This window comes from Bacillus rossius (assembly GCF_032445375.1).
Source record: "Bacillus rossius redtenbacheri isolate Brsri chromosome 4 unlocalized genomic scaffold, Brsri_v3 Brsri_v3_scf4_2, whole genome shotgun sequence".
Lineage (NCBI taxonomy): Eukaryota > Metazoa > Arthropoda > Insecta > Phasmatodea > Bacillidae > Bacillus > Bacillus rossius.
The window spans coordinates 21,146,832-21,159,743 of NW_026962011.1; the positions used below are offsets into that span (position 1 = coordinate 21,146,832).

Consider the following 12,912-nt stretch of genomic DNA (forward strand, 5'->3'; position numbering starts at 1 on the left):
ATATTAAAAAATTCCATATCTCCAAAAGTAATTGGAATTTTTTATCTCCGCAGGCGGTTCTGAAAAGAGGACGTAAGATAGCATATAATTAAAGTTATTTCATATTTGTACGATTTTTTTTGGCGCTAATCCGTACAATACATATTTACCGAGAATCCTTTCCCAAAATGTTGTAAACCATGTCATCGATTTCAGTTACTTTAGAAAGTGGACCACCTCCAGTTCCTGTTGTCCTGGCATTGTCGCGCTTCTCCTAAACATAAAAATCGTCGTTTATGCAACTTGTAGTAAAGTTTATAATATTTCAGAATTAAGAACTTTATAAATGTTCTTTCAAGGCTAGGCAATGTTACGTTACAATACATGGTGTAATACCACCGTTATACATATTTATTTTAAGAAACATATAACTTACATCCTTTGTTTGGGCAAAGAGATACGGTACCTAACTGCATAATTATTGAAAATAAATTATTAAACTACTTACCACTGACAGTTTCCTGACATTCGGCCACCAGACATCACGAATATAAGTCAACTGTTTTCCATCTGGAATTACTCCAATCGACTTTGCATACGCCCCAAATTCTTGCCATACCTTAACCTTTGATTCTTTTGTAAGCATTGACGAAAATTGACCAAAAAGAGTTTGTTTATTTGTCTTCATTTTTTGTAATACACACAATTTTAATTAATTTGCTCCTCACGTTTTCCTGCCTCTTGAGGTGCCATTGTTACAATAACCAACCACACAATAAACACCAACTCCTTACCTCTTTGTCAATGATAAATAAGTTAACTTACATAACCTCAAAAGTTTACCACTTTACAAAAGTGAATCAGCTGACTTGTAGGTTTGCTATTTTTATAATATTACAAGTACTAATATTATTAGTGCATCTACCAACCTTATGCAACTAAAATTATTAGTACTTGTAATCTTGTAATTTGTCTGCTTGTATTTTGCACTATTTTTCTATAATATTATTAGTAAGATTATGGGACACAGAATATTAGCACTTTTAGTTTGTCCTCTTGTAGTTTGTACTTTTTTACTAATATTATTAGTTCATTTATGCAATAGGGCCCTGGTGTCTTCCGTTATAACACCAACCACAAGGTCACTTTCGTCATCGAGCCAGTGATTATCACAAGCTTGATCAGGATAATTTATTTTATTACATCGTTTCCATCGTTTTGATCTCAAGCCACCATCACAGTCTTCGCTCTTGCATGATTTAGGTGCTTCAGCACAGTACTCAATCACGTCAGCATCACAAGCTTGATCAGGATAATTAATTTTATTACGACGTTTCCACCATTTTGGTCTCAGGCCGCCATCACAGTCTACGATCTTGACCGCTTTAGGTGCTTCAGCACAGTACTCAATCATCAAGATTGCGGCCATAACGAAAAGTGCAACGCTCTTGAATCTAATATGGTAGGCATAACGAAAAGTGAAACGATGACATAATCTCAACCAAGATGATGGGTGTAACGAAACATGCAACATTTATAGAATCCAAGATGGAGGCCGTAACGATATTTGCAAAGATGTTTTTTAAAGATTTTTAATTAAATTTATTTAATTATTTTTTTATAAATTTAAAAAATTTTCCCGAATTTATAGCATTAAAATTACGGATTTTCAAGATGGCGGACATGGCATCATATTAGCTGACGATATATCTGTATATGCTATGAATTTGTGGGGAGGGGGGTCAGTCTTCCAGCAGCCGCCATGAGGGAAGGATCGGTCGCAATTTTTATTTTTTGCCCTCGCCGGGTTCGAACCGAGGACTCTGACCTCCATGTCGTAGGTGTATGTTTTTAAAATATTTTTTATTAAAATTATTTTAATTGAATTTTTTTATAAATTTAAATATTTTTTCATTAAATCAGATAATAAATAATGATTTTCAATATGGCGGCCATAACTGAAATTGCAACTGTGACATCATAATCCATTATACATATTTCATGATATCAGAGGCTTACCGGATTGTAGACTTGGATGCTTAAGCCTTAGTATGGACATTTCTAGCCGCTGGTATTTTCAAGGTCTAAAAATGGGAAATTTTCTCTCGAAACGGGAGTTGTTCCCTCGAAAACGGGAAATTTTGAATAATTTTGAGTCACTTTGAGTAATTTTTGAGGATTTTTGAGGATTTTTGAGTATAAAGGGCCGCCGTGACATCACAATCCAAGATAGTGGTTCGGCTCCCGGCTCCAGCGCCTGGCGTCTGTGCCAGGACATACCAAAACATACTACTCTAACGGAACAGTTTTTCTACCTCAGCACGTCGACGGAGACGGATCCGTACGGTTTAGCTCGGCAATGCTCAGCTTTTCTGTTTACGTTTTCTCCGTGCGACTGATAGAAGCCGAGTATTTTGTTGTGGTGACAGCCATATCTATTTACGTTAAAAAATAGTTAAGAACAATAATATCTGGTGTTCTATTATTAATTTGTTTATTTTTACTAAATATATAATTTCTGCACGTGCTATGATATTGAAGTATTAAAAATATATATTTTAATTTAATCAATATTTCGAAACCTTGAAATGCAATCTCTGGGGTCGCCATTTGCACGTTTCCATACATTGTGGAGGCAGCAGACGCGATAGTGAAATTTTCTGGGAGACCCTCTTCGTTTCCGTGCCATTGAAGAACGGGCCTACGTGAGCCATTTCTTTGTTTCCAACAGTGTGCATCGCAGGCAAAGGAGCGTGGCGTGGCGTGGTTTGAAGAGTGAGAAGAGTGAACACGCCGTGCCCACAGGTGTCTGCGGCGGCGACGTACAGCACGCGCCGGGTGCGCGGCTTGGGGGTGTCCCAGAGGCAGTGCCTGTTCCAGGACGAGCGCCAGCTCAACATGAGCTCCGAGAACACCAACAGCACGTACAGCTACAACAACTGTCTCATCAAGTGTCGGCTGGAGCACATGGCTCGCCTCTGCAACTGCACGCCGTACTTCTACCCCGACACTGGTGAGCTGCATTGTTGCCATTACACATCAGCTATGTTAGCATTGCAAGAACCACAATTTGTAATACATTCATACCTACCAGTGCCAGATAAGGGATTTTTTTCTGTGAGAAGGGGGTGGGAAGAAATTTGAAAAAAATAAAATAAATAAAACCTTAAGTACTGTTGACACACACAGGCAGATTTACCTACAGAAGTAGCCGTTTAAATTGCAGTTTTTGTAACAGCTCACTTTGCATCATCCAAAATAACATATTGTCTTCAATGACATTTTGTAAGATTTTTCCAACTGCAAGGGGGTGGGGGGAATATGTTTCCCATAACCATCCCTCCCCCCACCCGCATCCACCCCTCATATTCACAGTTTATTACTATACCTCGACCATAGTAAATTATTTTTTTTTTTTGGTTGCAATCATTTCTATCTGTTCCACGTATAATATTTCAAAACTTTGCAAAGAAAAATTAATTGTCGCAGTAAGCTGAACCAAACCATATGAAGGCTAAGTGTGTGACATCGAGGTCATTACGGACGATAATAGGTAAATGAGATGAGAATGGAGCTTGGCCAGAATTAATCCTGGAATAAACAGGAAGACTATGAGAAAACACACTGGCTCACAGCAAGGCACGCCATATTATATACCTACGAAGATTCCAGGTTTGTCCCAACAGTAATTGAACCTGCATTATCCTGGTGGGAGGAGACTGATCGGACCAAACAACCACCGAGGCTTCGCTCATGTCAGAGCATATACGAACCAATACTTCATTCTATCAGTTATTGATATCCTTAATTATTAAATATGTACCTTGCAGAAATGCTCAGGTTAGCACAGCTGCAAAGGTTATAAATGCTAAGAGATGTTATATTTGCTTATTTTATTTTATATTTATAATTTAACCATTATCAGTTTTCTTCTTACCTATATGAAGTATAATGTTAAAAATTACGACTAGTTACCAATAATATCATTAAAAATAATTATATAAATGTGCATTTAGTGGTCAATTAATTAAATTTATAATAAATAAGTAATGACAATAATGTATGTGGCTGAGATAGTATTCAATAGCAACAATAAGTAGGCCAATGCCAGAAATGAGTTACTTGGAAGCACAATGGTAATCGAGTACGAGTCTTACGACCTTAAATTCACGCCTCGCCTAAATTCAAATAACTTCGAAAATAAGACAGGCCAAAAACGTCTGATTATACATGTTTATACATAAGGAATGTCTTATACATGAGTGTAGTCCAAAGCTTCCTTCTACCAGTATTATATATCTCATTTTCAATGGACTGTATTTAACAAGTTGAGAATCTCCAGCCATAATTCGCAGAAGAGTTTATTTTCTCGCTTGGCCCTCTCGTTGGTGAGGACACTGATCCCTCAGGTGTTTATATTGTCTCCATTCCCCGTAGTTCTAGGTGACAGGTGGGCAAGTTATGAGCTGCAGATTACGGATGCAAGGTGATGGATGCTGGAATCCCACTTCTGAACGAGAATCTCGAAGCATCATAGCACCAGCCTTCCTCCATTGTCATGACACAGCTGCAGCACACACGGCCCTCTGGAGCAAGGTATCAGCCTCGCTGACTCCACAAACAATATATGTGCCAAGGTCATTTTGTAGGAATTTTGTAGAACACTTCCATGAGAACTACCTATCGCTCTGCTTGGCAATAAAATCAACAGAGAACCTTGACGCCTTCTGCCGAGGTGATGTTAAGGGTGTGGAGTTGCTTTTGGGCGCCAACTAGCAATGTTAACTACGTGCTAGTGCGTAGCCGAGACTCTTGACTCAGGGCGTGACGTCGCCACGTGGCCGGCAGGCAGTAAGGGTCGTTCCGACAGAGTTACCCCCGGTTGTTTTAGCCACCAGGGACGCTATGCTACGGACGTTGTAGCAGATACGCGGAGGCTCAATTTAAAGTGTTTTATTGTCAGACACGCTATACATGTGCTGCGTCGTGCATGGCCCGCTTACTGGGAGCCGCACTCTACAGGCCACTTTTCTGATGGGTTGAAAACTCACGCAATTCCGTTAGAGATAGCAAGGGCGGAGATCGAGAGGCTCCGCGGGCGACTCGCCACTAGTCTCCTTGGAGGGCGGTGATCACCACTCTGGGGGCTGTCTGGTCACCACCCTCCCCCCTGCCAGGAGGAGCAATGGGTACCTCTTGGGTGCTGCCCTCGCAGCATCCTCTCGTCGGCGCCCTGCGTGCTCGGTGGGACTGCCTGACCTCAGGCTGGTCGGGGGGGTAAAATACCTTGGGGCATGGCTGAGTGGTCATGGTAGTTGGCCCACTGGGGCATTCGCCCCCTGGGTCCAACCTGTCAAACAGACGCCCAAGTCTCCTTAGCTCGCTCCTAGCACTTTGGCTAAGATGGCGGGAAGTCATGACAGGTGACATGGTCGGTGACGTGGGGCATGTGACTGGTGATGCGAATGGTGACATCGGTGATGGTGCGTCAGCTATAATGGTGGGCCGGCACACGTCCTGCGTGTCGGCGGGTGAGGTGGTGGGTGGTGGTGTGGCTGGTGGCGTGGCTGGTGGCGTAGGATAGGGAGCTGGTGATGGGGGTGGTGATGTCGGTGATGTGGAGTCCATGGTGGTGGGTTGGTGGTAGGGTGATTGGCCGACTGGTGATGTGGCATGTGAGGCTGGTGCGCTTGGGGTGGGGGCCCTTGGGCACTCCCTACCCTCAGAGGGATCCTCGGCGGTGGAAACATACAGCACGCAACTTTTCTCACCTGGGACAGAAAAACAGAACCGCACATGACAGAAACTTAAACACTCCTCAAGTAGCCTATTTGAAAAGTTTTCACATGCTATAAACTGTTCGGATGAAATACAATATAAGTGACCAGCATCATAGTTTCTAGAGGCTTCCTTTTGACAGTGGAAGCCAGAGTCACTAAAAATATTCCTTGGCAAGCATCTTGGTCAGATAACGCCAACTTACTGGTGTGATGGCATCCAGCAGCATAGCTGGCTTGGTGCAAAGACATGACAATGTCAGTTCATAGTTCGCTTACAACAGCCATAACTGCACAAGGAAATTTATTTTATAATTTTATCCCTCTCTCCTACGAATAACTGGATATTAATTTGCTCACACTTCGTGGAACTTACTAATTTTAACAATTCATTATCTCCTGACCCTCTCATTCCAGAAATTAATTTATACTTTGATTCATAGAGTCCATGATTTCTGAGGCATCATGCTCATGTGGCAAGGATCGTGGGTGTAATCCCAAACCCCGGCCTGACTTAGTTTACTAGCGTATGAACATAAGCACAAACATAACATACAATTCTTTCCCTACGTTCAGTTTGACACGTACCTAACAGTTTTATCCCAGCAACACTTATCTTGAATGCTTATGCTTAGATACATCACTGCTATCTAGACAATAAGGGTTCAATGCTCTGATATGAGAAAATCAGAGTACACCATAATACATGGGGGAAAAAAAAGAAATGGATATAAAGAGCATAATTATATCTGAGAGAAAACTGAAGGACGATCTAAGTTATAGTTAATTACATACCCTAATCACTCTTTAATGAGTTATAGGTGCACAGAGGAGGTGTGGCAATCAAACCCAAGTAGTTCTTAGGATGGTCTTGCAATAAGGGTAAGCCATAACCATCATACACTCCTTACTGTAATTTAATAAACCACCATGCCTACCAAATGTTGAAGATGATGACTGTTACAGGTACAACTCGCCAGTGTGGATTGACAGATGTGGAATGTCTTGCGAAGCACAGACGTAAGTATGTTTCAATAGACAGTATTTCATATATTGTAATTTCAAATATGTATATATATATATATGTTGTGCGTGAGGTAGAAGGTTGAAGTCATTCTCAAATGGGGGAAATGTTGTCGCTCTAACATACCTTAACTATGGCGAATAAAGCATAATTACAAAATTTGAATACATTATTAGGACACTTCTTATGAAATTATATTTTATATGAATACATATGTCCATGTATGTTTGTAAAATACCAGCAAAAGTATGTTTGGGAAAAAGGTTCTGGGTTCGAGTCCCGAGTAAGGCATGGGTGTAACATACACATATTGATATTTAATTACGATTTGATAGCGAAGTTTGAACGAGGACAAATTGACACTTTGGCTGTTGGTGATAAGCTGTTGACGCCGTCCCTGCTGCCTGATTTAAAATTAATGAATTTAAGTTGTGAAAACTAAGATTTTGACTCGAGGGCGGGGTTCTTTGCCTCGTGGCTGCAGGCTGGGACGCGTCGACATGGACTCCCCGGGCTGTTTAGGCCACCCAGGACGCCATAACGATTAAAAGAACACGTAAATATAACAAGATTTTTAACATGTCGCACGGTACATTATGTCACCTGGTACAGTTCGCCGTCACGTAACTGGCCGTATCATCGTATACCTTCTCGTCTCCGCACACACAGCCCTCGAATGGCGGTACTGATTTACGGTTTACGGAATTCCCTGGAAATACCCCACCGAGTGTTGCAGGCTACCCTGAGATTACGAGTAGAGGCGATGAATGCACGTGGCGCGTCTGGATGTTGCGGATACTGATACTCCGGACGGTGAAATAAAGGAATACTTCAATTAATTAATTAGTAAATGACCTAGGTGAAAGACTGGAATTACAAAACTATACTTGGCTGATGGCTGAACTAATGATAACATTGATACCGGGGAATAGAGTCTGCCATGGGAATGTCCCGTAGGTCGGGATGAATATGATACAGGTACACTGCTCAGATTAAATTAACATAATTACCGAGAGTCTATCCTCGTAGTGGCATGGGGCCACATAATGCTGGGCGCGGGGGCGGCGGTACAGGGGCACGGAAACTCACTTGCGACCGCAGCACGTCCCAGGAACTGATTCGTTAGTAAGTCACTGTTCGCGTTTGGCACAACGCTGCCCCGTTTGGGCAAAGTTCAAATCTCCTGACGGAGGAATTATGGTGTGAAGTGTGAGCACATCGGCATGCTGCCCAAAACGATAAGAATTACTTATTAAGAGGAACGGCTCATGACTGAACCACACACATTTAGTTACGGACAGCGCGACACGTCATATGGTCGATTTAGGGCCGGCTGTGGAGCGGATGAAAACGGATTTAGACTTTTACCTATGGAAGCTACATGCTGGTTTTGGCGCGAGAAGTGAAGGCTCCACGTGCGCGGAGCTGCCGGCCCTGGTGAGTGCTGGATGGCGACTATGGCGACTGGCTACTCTCCCTGGCAACCCGGCCAGGGAGGGCTCGATTTCCCGCGGAAAGTTGCGGAGCGCAGGAAGATGTTGATGGCCAGTTTTGTGACACAAAAGCATATCGATCAACATATAATAATTATTCATGAATATTAAATACATAAAAAGATTTAGTTATTTCTATTAATGATAATTGCATCTGCACTATGTTTCGATTGCACATCACCTCACCCGGCCGTGACTAGTGTCATGCCGTTCGATGCACTGCCCTACCCTACTCTACTTAGCATGCGCGGGCGTGTTCGTTACACTTGTCCTAATTCAGGTGTTGAGGACACATAACGGCCTGTGCTCTCAGAGGGAGCACCGACGGTGGCGTCATTATTAACATGCGGTCGTTAGGCCTCGTATGTTCTATAGTTCGTGATCTGGGCGCCACCATGTGTTTAAATGGCACACAGACCCAGTGGAGATTGTACAAGGCCGCGACGTCGTTCGTGTGTGGTCGAGACTCCAGACGACCTACTTATTGACGCCGTCCCCGCTACCTCCGACTATTTAAACATGATTTTTGCTCGGGTTCGTGATCTCAGGGAAGGTCCGGCCTTGTGGCTAGAGGTAGGGGTTAACGCAGTAGGGCCCCCCGAGCTGTTATGGCCACTCGGGATACCTGAATAATAACACAAAGTTTCTGGATGATATTTGGTGAATTTAATACAGCACAGCCCAATACATGGTGCTGCCCGTTCTGGCCGTAACGGTTTGCCCGACGCGACTAGTCACACGCGCAGCTCACTTCCTCAGTGGCAGCTCACGATTTTAATGCGCGTGAGGGGCGGACTTGTACATGTGATGCGATAGTTACCAAAATACACTCAGGCTGCCGGCCTGTTGGAGCTCCTCTCGGACACTGCTGGTGTCGCCGCACGCGACCCCCTTCCACCGTCAGCCCTCCCGTGGAAACGTGTGAATTTCGCGGGAAACTGAACCGGCCAGGTTCGGGACAAAACGCACAGTGAGACATAATTTTGACAGGACTGAATTATTAATTAATGAAAAATAATGTTTAATAAAAACCTGTGGGAAAACATAATTAAAATAATTTGTTGTAGTGCGGCGGAGGGATATGCCACACCCAGCCGGATCCTTCTGCCGGCGCAGCACTCGTTGCATGGCATTCGCCTCGCCGCACGAACTACACTTTGCTGCGCGCACGGGCGCGTTCGGCGCACACGCTTTTGCGAGACGTTGATGAGGCATAGCGGTCTATGCGACACAGAGGAGCATTGGCGGTCGGCGTCAAATGCCCCCCCTTCTCTGAGACCGCTATGTACATCAACGCCTCGCTTCACACGCTGAGCACTTCACTGACGTTCGCCGCACTGCGAGCCCTACACTACGCGGTGGAGTGGTGGTGTGTTGTGATGCAATGATTCTGCCCTGAATACCTCTCCCACTAAATGAATGACAAGGGGGTATGCCCTGACCCGTGTCCTTTACCCCCCTGGGACTGGGTAGCTCGTGCGCCTCTCCTAGCACAATATGGTGACAAGTGGGTGGGGGGGTCAGTGTGGTCGGGGTGTGGCGTGGTGGTGGAATGGATGACGTGGATGGGGGTGATGATATGGTTCTGGCCCCGAGTGTTGGCACCACTGGAATGCCCCTTACGGGCCGCGCCCGGGTGGAGTAGCTCGACGGGGACCTGGACCACTCGTACTCCACCAGGTAGGCTGGGGGTTGGCGGGCCCTCTGTGGTCGTGTGGTGGGGACTGTGCTGGTAGGGGTCTCTAATGGGCAGAGTGTGGTAGGTTCCCTCGTGTCCGGTTGGGTGGTCGGGCAACTCGCCTCCACGGCGGGGACAGGAGCGAACTCTACTGGCTTGCTGTCATCCGCGCAGCACGTCCTGACCGGGGCCCGACATCTGCAGGTGGGGCGCCTATCCCTACTGTCTGGTGCCTCCTCCCTGTCCTTGGGCTCGTCCACGGACACCCGGTACGTGGCGTCCGCCAGGCTGAGGTCCAGCGGCCACAGTGGCTCATCGTCCTACTCCTCACAGACCTCTTCCCCCTCCTCATCAGGAAACCAGACCAACAGACTCCCCACCTCCTCGGGGACGTGCGGAACTGTGGCCAGCGGCACCGGGGACCTGCTCGGGGTGTCCCGGAGTTCGGGTTGGATGCATTCATGTGCCTGATCGGGGCTACCCCCATCAGGGTCGCCCGTGTGCGTGTCCCCCCGGGTGGTGAGTTCAGGTTCTGCCCCTTCCCGCGGTGCATTTGTGGCTTCCTGGAGTGTGGGGGATGATGAAGAGGGGGTCGTTGGACCAACTCTGACCCCGTGCGCGACTAGGCGCAGGTCGTCCCGGTGCACTTTAGCGGGCCGCCCCCTTGGCGTCCGCACCGCATAGGATGAGGGGCCCGTCCTCTACAGGACCTCCCGCGGCTCCGACCATCGGGGCGCTAGCCCCACACAAAAGTTACGCGCCCCGGACGACAAGTGGTGCTGCCTGACATACACCAGCTGATCTGGCTGGATCGGGGGTGGGGGGTGACTACTCAAAGGCGTGTGGGCCGCCAGGAATTGGGCCTGTTGTTGTCTGGTGTGCTCCCTCCCCTCCTCACAATTGGGGCGCACCACCGTGCCCATGGCGACATCGGCCACCCTGCTTTCCCCGGGCAACACCAAGTTTTTCCCGTACAGGAGCTCGGCAGGGGAATGACCGGTGACGGCGTTGGTGCGGCGCCGGAGGCAATACAACAGCTTCGGCAGGTGGACGTCCCACTTGGAGTGGTTGTCCCCCAACCTCAGCCGCAGCTGCGCCTTGACCTCCTGGTTCCTCCTCTCAGTGGGGTTGGCCTGGGGATGGTAAATGGGGGTGGTGTGGTGGTCGAGACCCCATCGGCGACAGTCAGCTCTCCAGCGCCTCCCGCTGAACTGACAGCCTTTGTCCGTCAACAGCATGCGCGAAACCATACCGCGGGAATATCTCGTGGTCCAGCAGGGCGGCTATGGTTCTGGCACGCACGTTGGACACCGGGAAGGCCTCGACCCACCGGGTGAAAATGTCGGTGATGACGACCAAGAACCTCTTTCCCCAGGTGGTCCGCGGGTAGGGCACCATTATGTCCAGGGCCAGGGTGTGAAACGGGTCGCGGGGCCGGCGGGGACGCTGCTGTTCCACCCCGTCACACCGCCTCGTCTTCCTCTGCTGGCACTGCTAGCAGCGCCGCACCAGGTCCCGTACGTCCCGCATCACCCCCGGCCAATGGAAGGTCTTACGGACGTCTAACTGTGTTTGGTGCGCACCTGGGTGTCCCGCCAGCTCGTGCGTGTGGTGAAAGCCCTTGACCTGCTCACGGGCACCGAGTTGCACATGAAGGTGCCAGGCGTCCATGTCCCCTGGTACCCGGGTCTCCAACACCCCGTATACGCACCTGTGGTAGGGGTTAGCCTGCTCCCCACATGACCGCACCTCGGCCTGTGTGGGGTCGTCTGTCTGCTGGGCCTGTTTCATGAATTCCACTAATTCGCTCAGGGTCTCCACAGGCAAGACGGCGGGATGGTCGGGGACCCTTGGGATGTGAAACAAGGTTGCGGGCGCCTCCCCCGGAGTGACTGGCGGCGCGACTTCCTCTGGCGGCAACAGCCCCTCCCAGTCCTGGTCATCCTGAAAAGTGTTGTGTGGGTCGGGATGGCGCGACAACTCGTCGGCGAACTGGTTGTCCCGTCCAGGGACGTGCTCGACCGCGAAGTCGAAGTTCTGGAGCATCAGCGCCCACCTCGTGAACTTCGACTTGCGGCCCTGGGCGGAGTCCAGCCAGTGGAGACACTGGCTGTCCGTCCGCAGCGTGAACCGGCGGCCCTCCAGGTGGTGGCGGTAGCGGCGCATAGCCCAAACGATGGCCATGCACTCCTGCTCGTTTACATGGTACCGCCGTTCGGGCTGGCCGAACTTGGCGCTGGCGTACTCCACCACCCGGCGCACGCCTTTGTCCCCCACCTGGTATAGGACGGCCCCCATCCCCTCCTGACTGGCGTCTGTCTGAAGGAACAGGGGAAGGTCAGGCTGCAGACGGGTGAGCTGGTGTCACTCGCGGAACTGTCGTTTCACCGCGTCCAGGGCGGCGTCCGCCTCGCTGGTCCACTGAAACCGGAGCTTGGGTGACAGCAAGTCCGTCATCGGGGCTGTGATGCTGGCGAAATGCGGAATGAAAGAGCGCAGCCAGTTGAGAAGGCCCATCAACTTGTGCAGCTGCTTGCAGGTGCGTGGGGCGGGTTTGGACTCATTAAGGTTCAGGTGCTTTGGCAGAGGGCGGCAACCCTCCGCGTCCACTATGTGCCCTAAGTACTCCAGTTCAGCCGCGCCCACAAGGCATTTCTGGGGGGTGCACGTGAGGCCGTGTCTGGCCAGCCGCTCAAGGACCAGGCCGAGGTGCCGGGCGTGGTCCTCCCACGACCGTGACCAGATGATGACGTCATCCAAGTACGCGGCGGTGAACTCGCCCGCGTACCCATCTAACACACGCACCATCATGGCCTGGAAGGTCGCGGGGGCATCCATCAGCCCGAACAGCATGGCACAGAACTGGAAACGTCGGCCGTCAGGGGCAGTGAGCGCGGTCTTCGGACAGTCCTCTGGACGTACGGGCACCTGCCAGTACCCGGACATGAGGTCCAGGGACTT

The 12,912-nt window shown here is 48.6% G+C and overlaps 1 protein-coding gene across 1 annotated transcript in view; it reads left to right on the forward strand.

Annotated features, from left to right (window-relative positions):
• Positions 1 to 12,912, forward strand: part of LOC134542328 (sodium channel protein Nach-like) — a 59,712-nt gene that overhangs the window by 39,199 nt on the left and 7,601 nt on the right. Inside the window, exons 6-8 of the mRNA XM_063386477.1 lie at positions 1,241 to 1,441; positions 2,785 to 2,992; positions 6,723 to 6,776. Coding sequence (XP_063242547.1) covers positions 1,241 to 1,441; positions 2,785 to 2,992; positions 6,723 to 6,776 — 463 coding nt within the window. The remainder of the gene's footprint in view (positions 1 to 1,240; positions 1,442 to 2,784; positions 2,993 to 6,722; positions 6,777 to 12,912) is intronic.